A 23,904-nucleotide genomic window follows, 5' to 3' on the forward strand; every position below is an offset into this window, starting at 1 on the left:
GGGCAACACAAATAAATTTGATGGAAGCAACATTTTAGTACAGTAGCTGATAAATATTGGCATGCCTTAATTAAATATTTTTTGCAAAGACACACCAAATAAACTGGGAATGCAGTGACTTAAACAGATTCAGATTCAGATTCAGACGACTTTATTAATCCCTTAGGGAGAGCTCCCTCTGGGAAATTGACAATGTGGAAGAAGAAAGAAAAATATACATATTATTTCGAGGCTGTGCTCAAATGGAACACAATGAAAAATGATGCTTTCTTTAATGTAAAAGTGAATGTATGTAGCTATTTAATAGGGTAATAGGTTTTATCATTGTCTTCTTGAACCAATGGATTTACTTATTTTCCACTATAAGTGTACTCATAAATGTGGAAGAAGACAATGTGGAAGAAGAAAGAAAAATATACATATTATTTCGCAGCTGTGGTTAAATGGTTGATATCAATGAAAAATGATGCTTTCTTTAATGTAAAAGTGAACGTATTTAGCTATTTAATAGGGTCAAACAGCTGTATTTGAGTTTATAAAAACATTTTGGTCTGAAATGAAAAGATTTATCATTGTGTTCTTGAACAAATGGATTTACTTATTTTCCCCTCTAAGCGCACTCATAAATGTTTGAAATACAAAAGTCAAAATTTGTATTATTAACATTTTGTTTCCACGTTTTCGATTTCGGGGGTAAAATGACGAATATCAGCTTAGTTTTAGGGAATTTTAAGAGTTAAGCCTTAATTATGGTTCTGCGTTAAATCGACGCAGAACCTACGCCGTAAGGTACGGCGTCTGGTCGCGGCGACGCGCACCCGTACCTGCGCGTCGCCGCGTACGCTACGCCGTAGGCTCTGCGTTGGTGTAACGCGGAACCAGAAATCAGCCTTTGGTTATGTGGCTGCAGTACCGCAGTTGGCCACTGGGGCAGAGCCTTCACCGACTCTGTCATATCCATCCGCTTCATTGATCATTGTGACTGAAAATGAATGGATGATCGATACTAATCTGAACAATTTTACTATTAAAATTTACTCCAATTTTGCTCCACTCCATCCCCCCATTATACGTGCAAACATGTGTATTTATGTCCATGTGCCTCCCTCATGGACGGCTCTCCTCCAGCTGCAGCTTTGCTCCACCCTCCCGGGGAAATATCCTCCTCCTCCACATTCACCCGTCGACGGAGCTTCAAAGCGAGCTTCCTAGTTTACAAGCACTGGGATTTCTTTTATTAAACCGACAGATGCTGTGAAGGAGGGCGGCATGTGAAGGTTTCTGCGGGAGAAGCGCCCAGCCTTCAACATGAGCACCAGCTCCTAGTCCACGGTAGGAAAACTCTGCCCTCATTTTCCTCCTCAGCTCCGCACTTTTTCTACAAAGCAATGAACATGGAAATAATCATCCCCGAGGGCACGGGAAAGCTGCTCATTTGTCTTGTTTTCGAGCAGTGATGTGTTTTAATTCACAGTAAGGTGAAACATTGGCGAGTTTAAAAATGGCGGCGGTGCGTTTTTCCTCTTTTTTTTGGAACAAAGTTTTGAAAGTTTGGACCAGTGACGTCACTCCCAGCGCAGGATTCCTCTCTTATCAAACTCAAGAGCAGCAACAAACACTGTTTATTTGCAGGAGTTGCATGCTGGGTTTCCCAAGGGGACAGGGTTAACTGTGTTGTTGTACTCAGAGATGAATACAAATACCACAAGTATTTTAAAGGAAGCCAGGATTATTGACTAGAAAGATATGGAGTTAAATTTTTTTCTTCTGCATATATATGAATGGTTAATACCAAGTTAGGTAAAAACTTAAAGCATATGCATTTTAATATATATACCATATATGTATTTTTTATTTATTTAGTCAGAAGAACTTTTTTTTTTATTAACAATTGCAAACATAACAATGATAATAAAACTTCACATTATGCAAATTCACGTCGAATTATAAACATATAAAGAGTACAACTCAAATAAAAAACAAAACAAAAAGCACAACACATTACAACCAGCCAGGGGGGATGAAATTATAACAGAAAGCCAAAACATTTACATACATTTATGGTTTTGATTGCCTTTGGATTATTAGAAAACTTAATAGAGTCCAGATACTGTTTTAATCCACAATGAAAAGTAAAAAAAAGAGGGTTTTTTGCGTAAGAATTTAGATTTGTGGATGTGGAATTTTGCGAGGATAATCAACAAATTAATAATAAATGTTTCCTTTGGCTTTGTTCTAATTGTTACATGGTCAAAAACACCAAACAACACACCCTTCCAAAATCAAATTAAATCAATATCAATTCTTTCAGACACAAAATTACACATATCACTCCAAAAAGTTTGAACAATGGGGCACAGCCAGAATAAGTGAGTCATTGTTTCCGAATTTGCAGAGCAAAAAGTACAGTTTGAATCAATATTTTTTTTGAATCTTTTTACAATGTGATCATTTGTAGGATAGAATTTATGAATTAATTTAAATGAAATTTCTTTAACTTTGTTAGTCACCAGGTATTGGTTGGATGAGAGCCAGACTTAAGTCAGAAGAACTGACTTGAATTTGGGGGTGGGGGGTGCAAAACATGAGTAAATAAAACAGAAAATGTCCACATGCTTTGGTCAGGAGTTGTTTGTGTTGGTCTTGTCAACTCATGTTTTCCAGAGTGTTTTGCAAACTTTGTATTCTCTGCGGTGGCAACTGGTGGTTAAAAACAGAGCATGAAGCATAAAAAGCGAGTCATGGCCATCTGGAGCCATGACCCTCCACAATAACTTCAGAATAGGTCCTAAAATGTGGAAAGAAAATGATATAATGTAACTTATTTTCAGAGGTGGGTAGAGTAGCCAAAAGTTGTACTCAAGTAAAAGTACTGTTACTTCAGAATAATATGACTCAAGTAGAAGTAAAAAGTAGTCATCCAAATAATTACTTGAGTAAAAGTTAAAAAAAGTACTTGGTGAAAAAACTTCAAGTACTGAGTAACTGTACAAAATAATCATCTTCAGGCAAATTAAATCAATAAAATTATAAAATTAATTAAAATGAATAAAAAATAGCTTAAATTAAAATAATCTTAAAGTAAATTCAAGTACTTTAATAAATAATAAAATAACAGAATAAAGAAAATAAATTAAGCACAAGTAGCACAAAATTTCAAGCCTTTGTACTTTTCTTTTTTAACCAGGCAGAACTAGAACAAGCCCATGAACTCATAGAAACTCTGTGTGTGTTTACTTTGAGTCCGTGTAAATGTGACAAAACATGCAAAAATAAAAAATTTTCCCAAAGAATCACTCTGTGATGTCATGAGATTGACGCATACGCGGATAAAAGGGATAAAAGAAAAGTAACAGCTCAACGTAGCCTAATGTAGCGGAGTAAGAGTTACAGTTTCTTCTTCACAAATCTACTCAAGTAAAAGTAAAACGTATAGTGATTCAAACTAAAGAGGAAAACATTTTGCTCATTTCTTTTATAAGACAGCTTTAGTGGCTAGTCACTTTTCAAAATAAGGGTTTAAGATTGAAATGTTTGAAAAAAGATTACGTTTTATATAGAAGTGGAGCTTAAATGCTTCATTTATAATGAGGTGATATAAAACTATCTTTATCTGTTGTGCAAAAACACCAAAATGTCTCTGTTCCACTATTGTTTGAATTTATTGGCATTACTTTCATCACTTTGGTTAAGTTGCAGATTTGGATAAAGACAACACTGATCGGGACTCTCTAGTTTTACAGGATCCTTATCAATAAAAATAATCAGGCAATCAACTTTAGCACCACCTTCATCCATTACTACAGCAGCTTTTTTTATTCCTTATTCAAGAATCTCGGAGTAGCTCTGGTCCTGCAGAGAAGATAGATCAGACCTGATACAGTTTATTCCCACCCACATCACATCAATGTCTTGTATAGCCCTGTTCCCAGAGGAGGAGGTGAAGTTTTGAGTCAGCTGTCTCAGATAGTAAAGAAGCTGTCTTGCCTCCTCAGACTTTGCTTCAATATAATCGAACCAGGTCAAATTCTTGTTCAGCTTTTCCACTGCAGTCCGTTTGATACAACATGGGTGTAGGACCCCTGCCGTCTCCTACTAAAGTCACTGCTATCGCTTTAGTTTTGCTCATGTTCAGTTGGAGGCAATTTTCCTGACACCATGATGTCAAGATCTCCACTTCCTCTTCATGCATGGAGATGAAGCCCAGGTCCACTCTAGGAGCAGCAAATTTGACAATAGAGTTGGAGCTTTGAGGGTCCGTGTACTTCGCGGCCATCCGTTTTTTGTTTTGAAATGACAAAATAAAAATAGATATAATCCGTTTCCCATCTCTTGTTTTGATAATAAAAAACGGAAAACGGATTGTTATCCGTTATCCGATTTCATTGATGTGTTTGAAAATCGAAATTGGGAATTAAAACAGCGAGTGGAAAACTCTTTTCTCTATTTCCTATTAGTTTCCAACGAGGGGGGGGGGGGGGGGCAGTATGTTAGAGTTCAGTACATGTTATTGATTGGACGCTGCAGCTGAACGGACTGTCACAACATAACTGCAGTTTCATGACGGAGTGAAGACAGATTACAGATTAAACTCATGTTTCACTCCCATGTTTCATATTTGATTTATTTTCTGTTTCAACATTAAAAAAATCTAAAACTATTAATTTTCAATCTGATCAACAGAACAACCAGAAACACATTTCCGCATTTATTACTGCGCATGTGCAATCCCCCCATTTGTCCAATCCTTGTTTTCAGTATCCTTGGAAACGAATAGGAAATAGAGAAAAGAGTTTTCCACTCGCTGTTTTAATTCCCAATTTCGATTTTCAAACACATCAATGAAATCAGATAACGGATAATGGATAACGATCCGTTTTCCGTTTTTTATTATCAAAACAAAAGATGGGAAACGGATTATTTTGGATTATATCTCTATTTTTATTTTGTCATTTCAAAACAAAAAACGGATGGCCGCGAAGTACACGGACCTTTGAGTGGCTTCCCTGCCATAAGTGAAGAAAGAGAGGAACAGGTGGTTGAGGTCAAAGCCTTGTGACTCCTGTACTGACATGATGGTGCCGGCTCTCACCAGCTGTGCTCTCCTAATGAGAGAGTTATGACCCATCGCAAAGGCAGGTCCTTCATCTCGTGAATAGTTTTGGGGGCTGTTGTAATGACAGGTGAACTATACTCGGCTTGCAACCGCCTGGTAGGAATGGGCGATATTTTACCGTTCACGATAAACCGTCAAAAAAATTCCCCGCGGTAAGAATTTGTCATCTGGCGGTAAAAACGATAAATTCCCGTTGATGACGTTTTTGTGTAACAAACATGGCGGAAGGCGGATCTGAGAACGAGGAGCTCGTTGTTAAACAAGGCTCCAGCTCTGGACCTGGTTTGGATTTAAAAAGAGTGACGAGGAGCAAACATCATCTATTATATGCAGAGTCTGCAAAAACAGAAGGAAATAGTTGTTACATTTTGATATAACGTTTGACTATTACGAAAAAAAATTTGCAATAGGAACTCATTTGTGACATGTTCCAACCACAGGTTAATTTGCACATTTTATTTATATTAGAAGAGGTCATCACTGATTGGATTTTATTTTCAGTTAACTTTTATTTATTTTTCCTGTTTCTTTATTTAATAAAAGTTTTTTTTCTACTTTGTTATTTCATAAGCTAAGAAAACTTGAAGGACGATGGTACTTTTTCTGTTTGCACTGTTATCCCACTGTTTAAGCCATGCAGTTTGAATAAATGTTGAATCTGTTGAAACTTGTTTCATTTGAGTCATTACAGTTTTGCAGTACAGGTGTACTAATTTAATTGGTTTTTATTAATTCAATTTAATTGGTGTAGTTTAGTAGTATTTAGTATCTTTTAGAGCAGTGTTTTGGGGGCTCCAAAGACTGAATGTGGTGATAGATTTATAGTTACAAAGGTGGAATTGAATTGTTTTTTTTTTTTTTATCGTCATTTTTATCGTTATCGGGATAAATGCCAGAAATTATCGTGATACATTTTTTTAGTCCATACCGCCCATCCCTACCGCCTGGATCTTATCCACATAAAGTCGTCTGAAGGTGACGTGCAGGATGTGAGATGAGGTCCTCCATCAATCTGTTGGAGTAGTAGGTCAACTGTACAGGATCAGTGAACTGTGTGTTTATTAAAATATGCATATTTCCCCACATGATATTTTCTGGAGTCAAGAATAGCAAATTCCATGATCTGTGTATGCAGCTTTATTTTGCAAGAAAAAAAACAACAATGCTTGAGTCTGGTTTTACAAATTTTTTAAGACTTTGTGGGCGGGGCTTTAGCGTCTGGTGGCGTTGGATTCAATTTTCTGGATTGGAAAATTAAAATTCTGAGTTCCCATGTGGAGTTTATACACATATAACCAGATGAAGCAGCGCCTGAATATTCAGAGACTATTACGGATAATGTGTTTTAAAAAGAGTGCAGAATTGAGCCCAGATTCCCCTCATTGGCATTTTAATTAACTTGACCACTATTAAAATTGCACTAAAAGTTTACTGTATGGGGTAATGGATACACGACTATGAAATTACTACTTTGATCAGCTGCTCAGGACTCCAAAAGATAGTGCTTTGTTTACTCTGGAGTAAAACAAATCATGTTTTTCTTGACCTGATAACTACACAATTATACTGGTGCAACTGTACCCTTGTACATAATGCTTCCTGTTCAATAAGCTTAAATATGTAGAAAGAAAATGATATTTATACATCATTCAGTGCTGCTATGCTTCACAAGGCAAGGCAAATTTATTTATAAAGCACATTTCAGACGATGAGCATGGACTCAATGTGCTTCACAGATCACTGAAAATAAAAGGCATTGCATGAATGCCGTAATTTTATCAGTTTTATAGACATTAATGTTGCACACCTCAATGCTGTGCGATTGAGGGGGGGAAAAAGCAATTCATGCCATCCTTGTCAAAAAAATATGGTTTAAATTTCTCCAGAGAAGCCAATAATTATACAAAAAAAAAAATTGTACCTGTTTTTGTCTCAAAGAGAGAATTTCATGATTTTTCTGAACATAATTTTTAAGAAAATGGTAAGTTTCAAATTAAAGAACTAATTAGTTAAATAACCTTTTTTAAGGGGGCAGATTGTGATAAAACAGTAACATTAGTAACCTTACTTCTGTTTACAACATTATTGATGCAATTACAAGTCATCGCTTTTGAAGCGTTTTCAGCATATAATTCAGTTCCTGGCTCTTTTTTTTTTAAGTTTGGTAATCTGATTTAGCCTGATTTAGGTATTCATTATTATGAGCTTGTGTGTTACAGATCCAACAGACCTGCAGTTTTCTCCAACCAGTTGAAGTGGTAAGTTTATCCCCCCTTTGTTGTGATGTAGGTTCAGTGACTGCAGAGAAAAACTGCTAACCAAAAAATAAGAATCAAAAATGGCTTTTCAACAGAGATACAGTACAGCTGGTAGCTGTCCAACCATGAAGCTACTGCTGTGTTCAGCTGCTCAGCCACCACACTCCGCTCCACCACTCCACAATGTTTTTGTTACCCACTTCCAGACCAACAGCTTGTTGGGAAGAAGTTAGCTGGAGTTAAATATGGGAAACGCGAATGATTCTACTCTGATTTGGTTCCCAGAACTCTGAGGCCACGTTTACACATAGCCGGGTATTTACAAAAACGGATATTTCCCCCTCTACGTTTTGAAAAATATCCTCGTTTACACGAACCCGCATAAATAAGCTGTTAAGGTGCTATGAGCAGCCAAACCTACAGGGGGCAGTGTGACGAGAAGATAAAGTCATGCTAGCCAATCCGAATCCTGGAAAAAAACGTCAACAAATGACACGTGTGAAGCCTGAATAATATGGTTCCGCGTTAAATCGACGGCGTAGCCTACGTACGGTGCGCGTCGCCGCGTACCCTACGCCATAGGCTCTGCGTTGGTGTAACGTGGAACCATAAATCAGCCTTGACTGCTAGTTACTTCCAAGACGGAATGAGAGTCTTTCGTTTGGAGTGACAGAGAGGGTAGAGTTACTTTTAGGTGTGACTTTAGAATATAAAACAGGTAAAATACAAGAAAATATTGACGGTGGCCAAACAAATTGTAAACACAGGTCGCACAAATGATGCTGATGACGTTTCTGTAGCATAATGTGACGTTCTTAAGCCTAAATCTCCTTTTCCCTCCGTCTACAAGCATACGTGAAAACAGAGTTTTTGAAAATCTCCACTTTGAGTTTTCAGAAATGATTGTTTTTGGTGACTTTGAGCTTCGTTTTCGTGTAAACGAACGGCCAAAACGTATAAAAACACCACCATTTTTGCTCCGTGTAAACGGGGCCTGAATCAGATTGTGATATCGCATAACCAAGTAAGAGTAAGATTGTCCACACCCCGCTGACTGATTTTAAACGGTATTTTCAGACCTGAAGTGTCAGGCCGGCTTGTGCTTTATCTGGAGCCCTTGATGGGCTCAAAACAGCCAGATATTGGATTCCAAGCAGCAATTTAGTTATTCTACCGATTCAAGTTATGTATACTGTATTTATTCATCCCTGCACAGTGGTAAAGTTTTGCTGATATATTTGTACAACATAAAAACAACCGGGTAAGAGACATATTTGTTAATATATTTTACTGTTTTTATTGTTCAAAATATTGTTTTTTTTTTGCAGTCCCTTTCTGTTCAATCATGGCTCGTGGCTGCATCTGCTGCGTGAAATACATGCTGTTCCTCTTCAACCTGTTCTTCTGGGTAATTACTGGACACACACTCAGTCAGAACCATGTTAATAATAATCATTAATCAGTTGTAAGATCCATACACCAGCGGAAGTATGTTCTTATCATTAAATCGCCCGGAAATCAGAGTTTCCTGTGTGTTTCAGCTGGGCGGCTGTGGGTTGCTGGGTGTTGGCGTGTGGCTCTCGGTTTCTCAGGGCAGCTTCGCCACCCTGTCCCCGTCTTTCCCGTCACTCTCCGCTGCCAATCTGATCATCACTCTTGGCACGGTTGTCATGGTGACTGGTTTCCTGGGTTGTCTGGGGGCAATCAAGGAGAATAAGTGCCTGCTGCTGAGTGTGAGTAAACTACAACTCCCATAATGCCTTTCCAGGTCACATTTATTGCATATCGGTAAAACAGCCTTTTTTCTATTTGAAACAGTTCTTCATCGTTCTGTTGATCATCCTTTTGGCAGAACTCATCCTCCTCATCCTCTTCTTTGTCTACACTGACAAGGTAAGTCTGTGCTCATGTTTATGAACAATGCCGTCCAGCTGCAGGTGAATGTATCTGCAAGTTTCACGATGCACCTTTATTTTCTCAGGTGAGTGAAAATGCCAGACGGGACCTGAAAGAAGGGCTGGTGTTGTACAGCACGGATAACAATGCTGGCCTGAGAGAAGCCTGGAACGCCATACAGGGAGAGGTACATTACAGAAATCTACCTCTAAGTAAAGTTCACGACTCCTGCTTTTACTTATAGATTTTAATTGGGGCCCGAGCACTTACAGTGCAAAGGCCCTATTGTATCTGTAGGAATTGTTATTCTCGTTTTTCTTCCGACGAAATGAGGGCCTTTTTGCCCCCCCTAAACGTGCCCCAAAAGTCACCAAATTTTGCACGCAAGCCAGGCCTGGCGAAAAATTTGATATTTAATGGTTTGCATTAATGGCCGTGGCAAAATGGCTCAACAGCGCCCCCTAGAAAACTTTGTGCCTCAAGCCCCACAATACGGTTTCACGTACATGCACGAAAATCGGTACACACCTGTATCATGTCGCAACTTAAAGAAAAGTCTCTTGACGACATGGCCGAAGCCGAACAGGAAGTCGGCCATTTTGAATTAATCGTGTAATTTTGGCGCAATTTATGCCATTTCTTCAGCCGTTAATGCGGCCCGAACCGTAACGTGCACCCAGGTGTGTTATACATCAAAATGTGCGTCTCGATCTTGCGACGACGCGCATTACTTTCTCAGTCGAAAGCGTTACCGTGGCGACGCTAGACGCCAAAAAGCGCGCCCACCTTCATCTTATTGGTCCATATTTGATAGTTCCTACTTTCTGCCATAACTTTTGAATGGTTTGACATAGAGAGTCGTGGGTGGTGTCATCGGACTCGGTTTTGAGTCCTTGAACATAATTGGTGCAAATTAGCCCCGCCCCTTCCGATTGGTCGATATTTGATGGTTCCTATTTTCTGCCATAACTTTTGAATGGTTTGACATAGAGTCATCGGACTTAGTTTTGAATCCTTGACCTGTATTGGTGAAAATTTCACGCGCGAGGGCCCGTTCATCGCTGCTTGCAGCTTCAATTGTCTTTGTTTTCTCCCCAGTGGAAGTGTTGTGGCGTGATGAACCACAACGACTGGTATGCTGCCATGCATGAGAACGTGGTTCCTGACAGCTGCTGCCAGCAGGTTTATCAGGGCTGTGGACACAACTCCTCAAACATCTTTTGGCCGCGGGTGAGTCTTTAAATTATTCTAATGTGGTTTTTCTTCTTATAGTTAACAAAGCTTATGAGAGATCTGGATGCACACCGTTAACATGTTGACAGAGCTGCACACCGGGACCACCATGGAAGCTTTACTTATCTTTGTGTTTTCAGGGTTGCTATAGCAAGGTGGAGGAGTGGCTGGATGAAAACAAACACCTTCTGGGAACCATTGCCATGTGTGTGTTGGTCATACAGGTGAGCAGGTTCATTTTCTGATGCTTAAAGCCTTTCTGACTCTCAGGGATCCACAGTAACGGTTATCGTTCCCCCCCCAGCTCCTTGGTATGGCGTTCTCCATGACACTTTACCAACAGATCCACCGAGCAGGAAAGAAGTATGAAGCCTGAGGTCTGCAGCTGTTTCAGATTAACTTGGTACATAAGATATAGCCGCTGTTTTTTGTAGCATATACTGTATAAACCAGTTATGTCACTTTTTTTTCTCCACTAATGCACTCTGTTATTGTGGCTAGCTTTTCTTTTTTTAAAGTAGTTTTTTATGATTAGTGTTATTTTAAGTCACCATATGCAGGGGTGATAGCGCTCCGGCGTCACGCCGGATTTCCGGCATACCGAGATGTTTGCGAGAAAAAAAAAAAATCAGGTTTGCCGTTTATTTTTCTTATGATATGAATTTTTCATATACCGTAATACCGGTGAGTAGCGCACACAGCGTTGGGAACGCCGCGCGGCGCGGCGGAACGTAGCGCCGCTGGACAGTGTTTGTATGGGGACTGTTTAGAGAGTGAGCAGAACCGGCAGGGAAAAGTCGACAGTGCCGCGTGTAACCTAAATCTACCATGGCCCCAGCGTTAGGGCTCGGCCAGGTGAGGCTTTATAAATATATGGGTTTTATACATTTATTAAATATATGAGCGCGGAGTCGGCGAGAGCTGCGCGCGGCGAGGAGTACGAGCCGGGCGCTGTGAAGCCTGATTTATGGTACCGCGTTAAATCGACGCGGAGCTTTCGCCGTAGGGTACGCCGTAGTTCGCGTAACCCACGGCGTATGGCCTGCGTTGGTGTAACGCAGAACCATAAATCAGCCTTAAACCACACCTGCAGAGGTTAAAACAGCGGGGCTACGAGTTGTTAATTGCTGGTTCGTTTTGTTAACTCTGAGAGCTTTATTGGTTTGTTTGTTAGTTTGCTGGTGTTTTTTTTCTCTCTGGGATTTTTGAGTTATTTATGAAGAAGTTCTGAGTTCCGTGTGAGCAGTACTCGAGTTGAGGGGGGATGAGGGGTGGTGTGATGGAACCCCCTCCCCCTGAAATTAAAACCGGTCCAAATCATCCCCCCCTGAAATAAAAACGGTCCAAATCATCCCCCCTGTAAAACTGCCATCCCTCCTTTCCATCCCTTATGTCATTTCATCAATGAATGTGGTTTTACTGCTATTTCAACATTTAGAGTCATCACCAGAAAAATAACACCAGAAAAATAACTTATTTGACCATTTTCACCTGTTTCAAGTAAATTTTCACTTGAAATAAGAAGGAAAATCTGCCAGTGGGACAAGATTTATCTTCTCATTACAAGCAAAAAAATCTTGTTCCACTGGCAGATTTTTCTACTTATTTCAAGTGAAAATCTACTTGAAACAGACTGATTTATTGCTTGTGTAGTTGAAAAATACATGAGAACAGGACCTTGAAAAAAAATAATCACATATTAAATCGCAATCGTAATATTGAGGAAAAAAATCGCAATTAGATTATTTTCAAAAATCGTTCAGCCCTACATTAGAATCATAAGTGCTGCCACCTCATTGTAAACGGCATCATTTTGTGAGGCCATGCAAACCTTAAATGAAAGAGTTTTACCGTATTTTATTAGGTTGGTGCTTTTATTTCGACGGACTCTCTCTCGCCCTGGATCTGTTTCCTACCAAAACAGCGATTCAACGGCCTCAGACCATTCAGCAGTCACTTCACATGCGGTTGTGTTTGTGTGTGTTTGGCAGCGTGGAGGCATATCTACAAAAATATGGAAAATCTACAAAAGTCATCAGAATATTCAATTTAATGAACTATTTATCAAAATGTTGTCCCAGGGAATCACACCCCTGGCCTATGTTGTTCAATTTACTCATTCTGTTTTCTATGGGCTGCATGTGGTGAGCTTGAACAGGACCATGGGTCAATTTACACCAGACACTTTAAGAGGACAAAAAATGACAATTGTGTTGATCGGGGCATATATCTTGGCTTAGGGGCTCGCTTACCTCCCAGGGAAAAAAAGTTCAGGCTCAGGATTTTTTTTTACTATCACCCCTGCATATGACTCTACATAATATCTTTGAGGATGGGTCAAGGAGATAAGTTGATCTGGTGGTTTAAAGCCACACCTGTGGAAAATGGTCAGATTCAGCAAGTCTTGTGTATCAACATGTTCAATAAAGGCAGATGGCACTTCTCCCTGAAGTGAAGTATTTATATGCCATTGTCATTCTTGAAGGAATTTAAAGTCTCTTTCCAGTGATCGTTGTATCTGTTTACAGAAAAATGGTTATAATTCTGCAAATAGGATGCATGTTACAAATTTAATGATTTAACAATTCTGTTAATCTTTTCAGCTTTTAAGAAAATAGTGCATCCTATAAAATGGGTTTTTAAAATAAAAACAATTACGGTAGGTCATTTTCTAGACCACTAATGCATATTCATTTAAACAAAATACCTGCATTTCTAATTGAGCCAAACCATAATCACTTTATGGATATAAATACTTCGGTAGTTGACTAAACCATCAATTATTTGTTCAAGTTATTTCTATCATGCCTTCCACTAAATATTTGACGTAGCATCGCACGTGTCGCTGCTTGAAACTCCCTAGCCGCCGTTCATTTGCTGCTCTGCTTCAGCGAGCTCCACCCATTACAATATAGATTCCCCTGTGAGTGTCAAAAGGAAAAAAAGGACCCCTCGGTTTTGTAGTTGGTGCTATAAATCTGTAAACCCAGGCTTTAAGTCACATTATTTGAGGAGACATTGGATTCAAGAACTCTGGAACATCCTCCATGAAGCCTATGGAAGCAAAAAATGACAATTTCAATTTTATTGAAACTTTTCTTTTAATCCCCAAAGTGAAATCATATGATTGTGAAAGCAGCAGTGAACAGTAGAGGTGGTCATGTTTGGATACTAACGCACGATAAAGGGGCAGGAGCAGCCAGACAGAACAATGGGGGTGGTTCTGAAGTATCCCGTTAAGTACATTGTTATTTAAAGATCGGTCTGTCTGGTGACATTTCTCTCTCACTGAGTTGCAGACTGGTAAACAACACTTTGTTAGATTTGCAGATAAAACATGGAAGTTTCTGAGCTCACTACAATGCTGTAGTTGTACTAACGAGAAGTACCTTCACAAATCCGCAGTTACAAGTCCAAAGTTTTGTCATTATCATAGACGACGTTGCCTTTGATGATAACGTAACGGATGAGCTCCTGGTGTCCTCCCAGCTGGTAGATCAGGTGCTCCCACCTGCAGTCACACAAACAATACGTTTGGCACAAATGGTTCTCAAAAATGATCAAGACTGAAGGAGAAAAAAAACAATGGAACAGATTACACTTTACATTTACTTTGCTTCAATCATGATGTTAGTTGGACACTAGGTTACTGCTTTACATTCAAAATATAACTTGAGTAGTTTGTAGTAGAGAAGGTTTGTCATTTAGTCTTTTAAAAATGTGGCTAAGAGATTTCACCCAGTACCTTTACTTGTTAGAAAAATCAACTACACACCTAAATCTACTGACTAACTGAGGGACTCTGCAAGGGACCCAAGGCTCAACATGGTAACGATTGGACCACATCTAAAATTGGAACTAATGGGCCGAGCTAAAAAAGTCCAAACAGTCTGGAGAGGTTTTGGTAATCAAATCAAATCCCCTCTTGTATACTGCGGTAAAGGCACCGTACCAACCCAACCTTCCAATTATAGTTGGTATTCCTGATCACTGGAGGTTAATAAAAATGCTTCTTAAACGCCACAGTGGATTGACAGACGCAGAAACGTGGACAAATGTGTCTTCCTGCGTGTCCTTCTTGACGTGGTCTGTTTACCGTGTGGCGTTGAGGACCAGCAGGTCTCCGTGTTTGTTGACCTCCAGGGATCCGTGTGTGTGGGACCGTCCGAGGGCGTAGGCTGCGTTGATGGTGGCAGCCGCCAGCGCCTCGGGCATGGACATCCTCATGTTGACACATGCCAGGTGCATGACTATCGCCTGAGGAGCAAAATACAGGAGGAATAAAATAGAAAAAGGAGAAATGGGTCATCACTTCTTCACCTCTAACTGTTCTCACCATGGAGCAGCAGTAGGCGTTTGGGTTGAAGTCGCTACCGAGGGCAACGATGACGCCGGTATCCAGCATGTCTCTGGCCCGAGGCTGGGGCAACCTACACACAGATTAGCTGAAAGTCCACAGCCACAAACAGGGAGTATGCAGTACTCGAGTTGAGGGGGGATAAAATAAAAACGGTCAAAATCATCCCCCCTTTCCATCCCTTATGTCATTTCATCAATGAATGTGGTATTACTGCTATTTCAACATTTAGAGTCATCACCAGAACACCAGATAAATAACTTATGACAATTTTCACCTGTTTCAAGTAAATTTTCACTTGAAATAAGTAGGAAAAATCTTCCAATGGGACAACATTTATCTTCTCATTACAAGCAATAAAATCTTGCTCCACATGCAGATTTTTCTACTTATTTTAAGTGAAAATCTACTTGAAACAGGTGAAAACTTTTTTTTTCCAGTGATGAGTCTTGTTTTAAGTGTAATGAGATTTTTTTACTAAAATGAGACATTTTAACTAGAAATAAGACAAATATTCTTGTTAAGATTTTGAGTTTTTGCAGTGATCCATTGTATTTATCCTGTGAAGGACAGAGGCATATTGATAAGTTCAGAAAACTGTTTTTTATTTTTGTGTTTTAATGTAAGCCCAGTGGATATTTAAAGCTTACAGAAGGCTGCATTTAACTGCTGCTATATCATTCCTGCAGTATTTCTGCAGGTGTTTTGGTCACTGCTATTATTTGTAATATTATATTATTTGTATTCAGCACAAATTATCTGTCCCCATATGATAAAACCCACCATCCCCCCTGATTTTTTTTTTACAACTCAAGTACTGGGTGTATGTGAGAGAGCATCTCCATTCAGAGTGTAAGTTTCAGTACCGGAGGATGTAAGCTGTAGTTGGGAGGAGGACAGCAGCTGTTTTTGCTTTTGCCATGGCAACAATCCCTTCATCTGTGACCTCCTCCAGGTGACTGATGGCTAAGGCTCCTAGCTCTGCTCCCAGCTAATACACACACACATTCAAATAAATAATTAATATAGCGGGCAAAATCACATTTCTTAAAAGTCAGGGCATCTCTTCATCAGAAAAAGGTATATGCAACCTCACAAGTGAGTGATACCTGAGCAGAGTTCATAGGGTGAAGTTCATCTCCGTGGAAGTTGATGTTGAGGTTCATGTCTTTGCCAGCTTGCAGGATGGAGCGGGTGGCGCTAAGGTCAAACACTCCCTGCTCACAGAACACGTCGATGTTGTCAACTCTCAGAGTCCCAGCAGACATGAGCTCCTTCAGCCGAGGCAACTGAACCTGGAGGATGTCTTCTGTGGCTTCTGCAACCGTTTTCCCTCTTTTTAGAAAATAAAAAAAGCAAAGGGGGATTGAAGGAAGTGAACGTTTTCAATGATTTCAACACAAAAGTCACTCACTTGGGCACGGCGTGGGCTCCACAGTAGGTGGAGGAAATGTTGATGGGCAGGGAGCGTCTGGCCTGCTCGATCACCTGCAGCATCTTCAGCTCGGTCTGCAGCTCCAGGCCGTAGCCGCTCTTACACTCCACCAGCGTGGTGCCGGCTCGCTGCATCCTCAGCAACCTGCTGCTCAGGGAGGCCAGCAGGTCCGAGGCGGCGGCAGCTCGCGTGTGCTCCACCGTGAAGTGGATCCCTCCACCGGCCCGGTGCACGTCCATGTAGGTGGCCCCAGCCAGCTGCAGGCAGAGGATGTACAGCATCACGTCGATTTAAAAAAAAAAGCTACAGGACAGAGGTGAAAGTACATTTATGTGTTGGTATTCACCTTCATTGAAAATTCATGCACACGGTCTCCAGCCCAGACTGGATGAGTGTGAGCATCAACCAGCCCTGAAACAAGATTTTCAAAACAATTTCACTTGAATTTAGTTTGTTTCTAATTAAGACTTCTTAACCTGCATAATGCATAAAAAAGAAAAATACATGCAGCTGGGAAAAATATGCTCCTATACTCCGGATAGCATTCAGAAAAAGTTGAGAACAAATAAATAAAACATACTGTAAACATCATCTATACCTTTAGCGCCATGCAAGTATTAAAAAAAAAAAAAAAAAAAAAAAAAAAGAAAACATTAAAACGGGGATAATCTGGTAATATTAAGCACACCCTGGCTGCTTTCATAGGATTTAAGAGGGTAAATTGCAGCGAAGTGGTGTTTATCATCTGTTCCTTTTTTTTTTAATGAATTACTCATCAGTCGTGCGTGCAGAATGTTAAAAACTGGACGTTTTGGAAGTTTGGAGCATTCAGCAGAAGGTGCACATAAACCAAAGAGGGAACTCTCCAGTACAAGCTCTTAGAGAAGTATTAAAGAAGCTACTGTGGATGTCTGAAGAGGCTCCTTTAAATCATTTCCAAACAAGCCAGAGTTCAACGATCTGCATCAAAAAGGTTGGAAGTTGAAGTGGAAAGTGTTCCAGAAAATTGGCAGTCTTCCCAAGAGCGGATGTCCCAGCGAATTTACCCCCAACGTCAGACTGCAGTGCTCAAAGAAATGCAATAAAAATCTCAAAGCTACATCTCGGGCCCTACAGGCCTCCCTGAGCTTGTTAAATGTTAAAGTGTACGACAGCACAAATGGAAGAAAACTGAACATGTGGGTAGTTTGGAAGGGCTGCCTGGAAAAAACTTCTTCTGGTTTAAAAAGAACATGGAAACATGACTGAGATTGTTAAAACTGCATCTGAACAAACCGGAAGACTCGTGGAACAGGATGTTATGGACAGATGAGACCAAACTCAAACATCCGGTGCCATGTTTGGTGAAGAACAAATACACCATTTCGGTAAAAACACATCTCAGCCACGGGAGCAGGGTGGTGGAGAGGTGATTAGGACCTGGGAGCCTTGTGTTACCATAAACTATGCAAATCTATATAACCATCCCACCAAGAGACTATAATCCAATTCAAACATTAGTCAAATGCATTGATCAAATAAAAGGTTATATGTGCCAGAATTGTCTTCAGTTAAAGACAAAACAGAAATAAGTGTTTAGGCCCAGGAAGAAAGATTAAAAGTCACCAGCTCTTGGTATTTAGCAACACTAAATACCAAGAGCCAAGCCAGAAAATCTGGGAATGGTTCTGGGCTCAGACCTGATTATAACAACCACATTAAGACAGTCAGGCTATTATCACCTAAAAAACATCACAGATTAAAAGGACATGGTGTCTCAGCAGGACTTGTCAATGTCAATCTTCTTGCATCTCATTTGTTTGATTTTTAACTTATGTCTGTCTTTCTCTTTAAATCTGCTTTTAAACTCTTACTTTTTAATTCATTATAAAATATATCTTTATGTAATTTGGTTTTGTATACAAAATTTTTCTTTACAAATAAACTTACCTAGAGGGAGATCCAAATCCCACTTATCCACCAACTAAAGCTTTGTTAGGTATATATTATAACAGGGAAAGGATCCAAAACACAGAAGCTAACATCTGCTAGAATGGGTGCGAATCAAAACTCTCATGGCCTGATCAAAGTCCAGACCTCAACGAAACAGAAATAGTGGGGTGGGACTTTCAGCAAAGGCCAAAAAAACCTCAATAAACCAGAGATGTGAAGAGCGTGCCAGACCTACCCAAAACAAGATTCTGATCATACAGGTCTACAAGCTTATAAACCGTGGGGTTACTTGGTATTGCCTAAAACTTATCTTTGTAGCTTCATTTTTGTTAAAAAGTTTCGTGAAGACATGTTTTGTTCTATCATGATAGTTTTGTGTAAAAACAGTTATTTTACAAGTAAACTAGAGCTGTTGCCATCACAAATGGTGAATTTAAAAGGTGCACTTCTCCTTGAAATTCAGTGGAATACAAGTAGGATTTTGGACAGAAATTATAAAGATGGATGTAAACTGTACTTGAGTTGATACAGTTCAGAAAATAGTGCCATTGCATATTAAATGGTCCTCCTACTGAACTTGTACACCGACCGACCACAGCTGATACTTACCAGGCAGGACGCACTTTCCTGTGACATCAATCACTTGCTCAAAGGAGGATTCTGGATACTGAGCTCTGATGGTTTCTGCCGGTCCCACAGCTTTAATCAGCCCATCACTAGTGGGAGAAATTGCTCACATTAATGTGAGCATTCAATTTAAAATACTGTACCAAACCGGTAAACCTTTGGCCTAAAGCAGCTCAGAATAACGGCAGCTGAAACTCAACTTCTGCATGTGAGGTAAGGAATAAACATAAATGATTAATTTAAGTCGTTATCCACAGCCTCCTTGTGCGCTCAAGCGCATCCTCAAGAGGGTGCAAGCGTTCAATATTAAAACTAAAATTAATTTCAGATCTGAGAGCAGCAATGAGCAGAATTAATTTTCTTTCATCACATTTCGCTCCAAGTAAAATATAAAAGCTGTATAATCACCAGCAGTTATTTCAAACATTTAAAAAAATGCATGTTTAACCTTAGAAATTGCTCTAGAATAAGTCATAAGATTTTACCTTCCAATTACAATGCTTCCATTTTCAATCACGCAGAGGTTTTGCATCCCATGTTTGGTCAGGTACTTCTCTCCGTCGTTGCAGATCAAAACCACTTGTTTGGCGTTTTTCACCAGCAGTCTATGATTTCTGGACATTTTGACTCACCAGCAGCAGACTTCAGAAGAGACTGGGTTCAAAGGCGTTTGGAAACGAGGCAAATATTTGTCCAGGAGAGTTTAAAGTACAGAGAGGGGCGGTCCTTTATGCATAAATTCTGGCAGCACACGAGAAGAAAACACCCAAGCCTTGTTTAAAAATGGTAGAATAGTATTTTATTGTTTTTGCACCACAACATAAGCAAGACACAAGTAACACAACAAAGTAGAAAACAAAAAAAAATAGGAACGTTTTCTGAGGAAAAGCTAAAACACAAGTGTTCTTTTGCTTCACATGGTGAAAACACAGAAATACACACACATACAACTCAACTACGAAGTTCAATCGCACTTAGTCAGAACCAACAGACTGACTGCTCTCCATCAGCATCATTTCCCCCTTTTTTGGGTCCTCTTCCTCTTCTTCAACGCCTCTGCTCTTCATCAGCATCATTCTCTCATTTCTCCGTCCTCTTCCTCTTCTTCTACGCCTCTGATGTACAAAACATTGTTGCACCTGTACAGAGAAAACAGTGATTTCTTAAAAAAAAAAAAAAACCCTCTTTTGCTTCCTTCACTAAACTGTTCGAAAAATGTTAATTAACTCAAGCCAGTTAGAATTCTTAACACTGAAGCCACAGAAAGTTCACTCCATTGTTAGAGCGATAAAATGAGATGTTTAAAGTTTACACACCTGATGAGCACTTCACCGAGATGACCTGCCAACGCTCCATCCACAAACTCTTCTGTGTTTGCCAGCTATCGGAAAACATGTATAATAAAAAGGTTAAAAGGTCATAAATTACATAATTTTATTGATTTTTTTCACAAGTCAAACCCCTGTAAATGTGCTGAAACCAACATGCAACTTGGGTGTGTTGAAATTAAATCACATTAGAAGGTCATTAAGGAATATTTTAGATTTCAAAGAACTGTGGCTCTATATTTAGATGGTATGGGGTCTAAACTTTTATTAGGGACTTATACAAATGTTTAACAATACAAGAAAGAATGTGTCTGCACAAACAGTTCTTTAATACACATACAAAATTAAAATGACCTTGGTATGTCTGTATGGACCCATTCTACATTGTACTTAAATGAAATTACATTTTTGGGTCTCTTTAGTGTCTTAAAATAGCAATCTATGTTTACATCGTTTCTAGCGCAATATTACATACCATTTTGCCACAATCAAAAGGCAATTTAAAAGTTTGGTTTCAGTTGGAGAGAATTTGGGAAATGTTTCAGCTATTTTTGTTATTTTGGACATGTACCGCCTAATAACATCTGACGTTTCAACAAAAAGGTTGTGCTGTTCAACAATACCAACTGCAGCGATAACTTTTTTCTCAAAAAACTCAACAAATTTGAACCAACACAAAATACTATAACCATGTTTCTAATAGTCAGCCGTAAAACAGCCAGTGTTCCCTTGTTCATTTAGACTTTGCAGCTTCAACTGACAGCAAACAAACAGGTGAATCTGCAGTTTTGTCGTTGATGCAGAGTAAAATGACTGATTTGCACAAAGTCATGAAATCAAAGCAGAAAAATTAGAAATCTCAGGTTGGTTTTGCAAAAGTCATGTTATAAAAAACACCCATTACCCATACAAATATATAAAACGGACATTTTCTGTCAACTATTTCTACTTGGTTGGTGAGCACCCTTCAACAGAGTTCATTTGCCTTGATCCTGAATCTTAAAACTCAGAAGAAACGCAAAATACTGACACAATCTGTCAATTTCTTCGTAAAAATCACAAGACTGTTTATGTGCTGTTGGTCTGAATTAAGGGTTTCTGTGCAAGTTTTCTGGGGTGTCTAAAGGTTGTACAGATTTCATTAAAGGAGCGATTGCCATTTAAAGTACAAATGTACACTCAAAATTAAACCCTAACCCACTCAAATGTCTCCCAGATTGCACCTAAAAAGCAAATTAGCTAGAAAAAAAGAGTTTAGGATGGATATGTAATTAATATTTTCTCTCATAGTATCAATAAACGATCCAACTGTATCTAATAAGATTTTTGTCAAGATTAGTCTAACGATTTATTTAGATCAGTGTCTCCCAACCTGGGGTCCGTGCCCCCCCCAGGGGGGGCGCGAATCTTTGTCTGCTTTGATGATATGCAGTTGTAAAAATTATATTTGCGCATGTTAAATAAATTTAAAAAAATCATAACACACCTAATGGAATACAGTAATCCAAGTCTGTATAAACCCACTTAGTATTTTATTTATTCATACTACTACTCTGACAGGTTGTTGAAGGAAAAATGTTGAAACAATTTGCTTTCATATTAAAAGACACATTTTTCAGAAATTATTTTATGTTTTTGTTCGTATTTTGTACATTGGTGACACAAAATGAAGGTGAAAAAAAAGTCATTGTATACAGGGTAAACCAAAGATAAATGTATCAAAAAAACAATTAATGTAAATGTTTTTCAATTAAAGATTTTTAACGAATCACTTTATTCTATTGGTGCTAGTACGTACGGGTCGGGGGGCCCGGCTGGTCTTAGACACAAGTAGGGGGGGGGCTTCAAGGAAAAAGGGTTGGGAACCACTGATTTAGATAATAATAATAATAATAATAATAATAATAATAATGATGATGATGATGATTGAGAAGAGTTCATTTACTGTGAATAAATATCTGGTTTACAATCATGTGTGCAGTTTTTTGTAGTTAAATGTGTAAATGAAGCCACTTTCAGAATAGTCTACTTCCATTGCATATTAACTAAATGATTTATGAAAAAAAACAGCCTTTTACAATAATATGTTCTTTGAATGAAATCAGTAATTCTGTTAATTAAAATGTTTAATAATAAAAAGACAAACTGCTCCACCTGCATGTTCATGTATCCGTCCACAGACACCAGGTAGCCCTTGTACTCCATCCCCCACTTCAGCTTCACCATCACGGGCTTCCCTGTCAGGCCGTTCAGGAAAGGCTTTGGGTTCAGAGGTAAACTCTGCACAAGAAACACAAATAAAAGAAACAAGACAAATAAAAGGATGTAGTTTTATTTTTGCTGTTTAAAATGTTGCATCGCACTTCATACTGCATTTGTCTGGCATGGTGATGTGTCAGTCAATATTTGTATAACTATGCATACATTTGTGTAAATGTCACTAAAAGTTGAATTCATTCACTCTATGAATGAGAAGCTAACGAAGCTAATGCTAACAAAACTAGTGACAATCGTTCCACAATGTCAACAGAAACTACCCCCAAACGCATTTAATTAGATAAAAGCCAATACTTGAAAGCCTTACTCACCATTTTTATTCAAATTAATACTCGTGAAGGATTATAAATGGCAAGACAGACGGCTTTTTGTCACAAACACGTCTTAGCTTCAGAATCCAGCAGCACGCTTTGCCGCCGACAGGAAGTTCTTCTTCTTCTTCTTCTCTCAGTTTATTGGCGGATCGCAAGCAACTTTCAGGTGCATACCGCCACCTACTGTACAAGAGTGTGTGAAATTATTTCATTTAGCCCGGTTTAAATTCTGTTTATCAGCCTAGTGTTTTTTAGGAAATTAATTAGTGCCTTCCTGGTGATTTCAACCCCCTCTCCCTCTGTTCCCAGTATCCCCTTCAAATTCCACTCACGTCCTGCCTCTCTCACTTTTTCCTGTAGCCGCTCTCTTTCTATTTTATACCTGTTACAGTGCATTAGGATATGTTCACCATTTTCTTTTATTCCACAGTTCTCACATTTATCACTATCCCTTTTACCCATTACATGCAAGGTGCCATTTAGTCCTGTGTGGTCCAGTCTGAGTCTTGTTATAACTGTTTCCTCCCTTCTGTTCCTTTCAGTATAATTCTTTGTTATTATAGTCTTTTGTATTATGTGATATCCCTGTCCTTTCTGATCTTCCTCCCACCTTTTCTGCCATATTTCCATTCCTTTCTTTTTAATTATTGCTTTACCTTCTCCTTTTCCTAGTGGAACTGGTAATGTTATTTCCTTATGTAGAGCCATTTTTGCTAGTTTATCAGCAGCCTCATTCCCTGTTACTCCCTCATGTGCTGGTACCCAACAGAACTGAACATCTATGCCACATCTGTGTAATCTTAATAAACTGTGAGAAATGTCAATGAGTATGTCTTCTCTGCACGTTGTTGTTGATTTTATACTTTCTAATACCGCTATTGAGTCTGTGCACACCACCACCTTATCAGGACTGACCTCTTCCACCCACTGTAACCCAATGTAGACTGCCACCATTTCTGCTGTGTATACTGATAGTTGGTTGGATAATCTTTTAGAGATATTCACATCAAACTCAGGGATAAATACACCTATTCCCACACAATCCTTTTGATTTTTTGACCCATCTGTGTAAATTTCCAGGTAGTTGTAGTAACTATTTCTCAGGTAAATACTTGCTTTACCTCCTACTTC

General features: G+C 39.1%; 3 protein-coding genes across 3 annotated transcripts; 1 reads left to right on the forward strand and 2 right to left on the reverse strand.

The window, feature by feature from the left end:
• Positions 1-1,120: 1,120 nt before the first annotated feature.
• LOC133424075 (tetraspanin-9) lies at positions 1,121-12,966 on the forward strand. Its single transcript, XM_061714472.1, has 9 exons — positions 1,121-1,332; positions 7,336-7,374; positions 8,703-8,782; positions 8,916-9,107; positions 9,193-9,267; positions 9,356-9,457; positions 10,369-10,500; positions 10,644-10,727; positions 10,808-12,966. The coding sequence occupies exons 3-9, from the start codon at positions 8,720-8,722 to the stop codon at positions 10,877-10,879; spliced, it is 720 nt and encodes a 239-aa protein (XP_061570456.1). The 5' UTR covers positions 1,121-1,332; positions 7,336-7,374; positions 8,703-8,719; the 3' UTR covers positions 10,880-12,966.
• A 628-nt stretch (positions 12,967-13,594) lies between these two features.
• amdhd1 (amidohydrolase domain containing 1) lies at positions 13,595-19,506 on the reverse strand. Its single transcript, XM_061714433.1, has 9 exons — positions 19,340-19,506; positions 18,837-18,943; positions 16,642-16,706; positions 16,275-16,552; positions 15,970-16,195; positions 15,727-15,851; positions 14,840-14,933; positions 14,600-14,760; positions 13,595-14,014 (listed from the first exon to the last, which is right to left on the reverse strand). The coding sequence occupies exons 1-9, from the start codon at positions 19,474-19,476 to the stop codon at positions 13,909-13,911; spliced, it is 1,299 nt and encodes a 432-aa protein (XP_061570417.1). The 5' UTR covers positions 19,477-19,506; the 3' UTR covers positions 13,595-13,908.
• A 129-nt stretch (positions 19,507-19,635) lies between these two features.
• Positions 19,636-22,897, reverse strand: snrpf (small nuclear ribonucleoprotein polypeptide F). The gene is made up of 4 exons (XM_061714849.1): positions 22,771-22,897; positions 22,337-22,462; positions 20,171-20,235; positions 19,636-19,993 (listed from the first exon to the last, which is right to left on the reverse strand). Exons 1-4 carry the CDS (start codon positions 22,771-22,773, stop codon positions 19,927-19,929), a joined length of 261 nt encoding a protein of 86 aa, XP_061570833.1. The 5' UTR covers positions 22,774-22,897; the 3' UTR covers positions 19,636-19,926.
• Positions 22,898-23,904: the final 1,007 nt, after the last annotated feature.

The sequence above is a fragment of the Cololabis saira genome, chromosome 23 (assembly GCF_033807715.1).
Source record: "Cololabis saira isolate AMF1-May2022 chromosome 23, fColSai1.1, whole genome shotgun sequence".
NCBI lineage: Eukaryota > Metazoa > Chordata > Actinopteri > Beloniformes > Belonidae > Cololabis > Cololabis saira.

Coding starts and splice junctions, on each gene's coding strand:
- LOC133424075 (XM_061714472.1), top strand. CDS start 8,720: ATGGCTCGTGGCTGCATCTGCTGCGTGAAATACATGCTGTTCCTCTTC. Junction 9,108..9,192: donor ATAAGTGCCTGCTGCTGAGT/GTGAGTAAACTA, acceptor TATTTGAAACAG/TTCTTCATCGTTCTGTTGAT. Junction 10,501..10,643: donor CAAACATCTTTTGGCCGCGG/GTGAGTCTTTAA, acceptor TTGTGTTTTCAG/GGTTGCTATAGCAAGGTGGA.
- amdhd1 (XM_061714433.1), bottom strand. CDS start 19,476: ATGTCCAGAAATCATAGACTGCTGGTGAAAAACGCCAAACAAGTGGTT. Junction 18,944..19,339: donor GGAAGCATTGTAATTGGAAG/GTAAAATCTTAT, acceptor TTCTCCCACTAG/TGATGGGCTGATTAAAGCTG. Junction 15,852..15,969: donor ACCCTATGAACTCTGCTCAG/GTATCACTCACT, acceptor TGTGTGTATTAG/CTGGGAGCAGAGCTAGGAGC.
- snrpf (XM_061714849.1), bottom strand. Junction 20,236..22,336: donor ACGGATACATGAACATGCAG/GTGGAGCAGTTT, acceptor GTTTTCCGATAG/CTGGCAAACACAGAAGAGTT. Junction 19,994..20,170: donor CTCGGTGAAGTGCTCATCAG/GTGTGTAAACTT, acceptor TTCTCTGTACAG/GTGCAACAATGTTTTGTACA.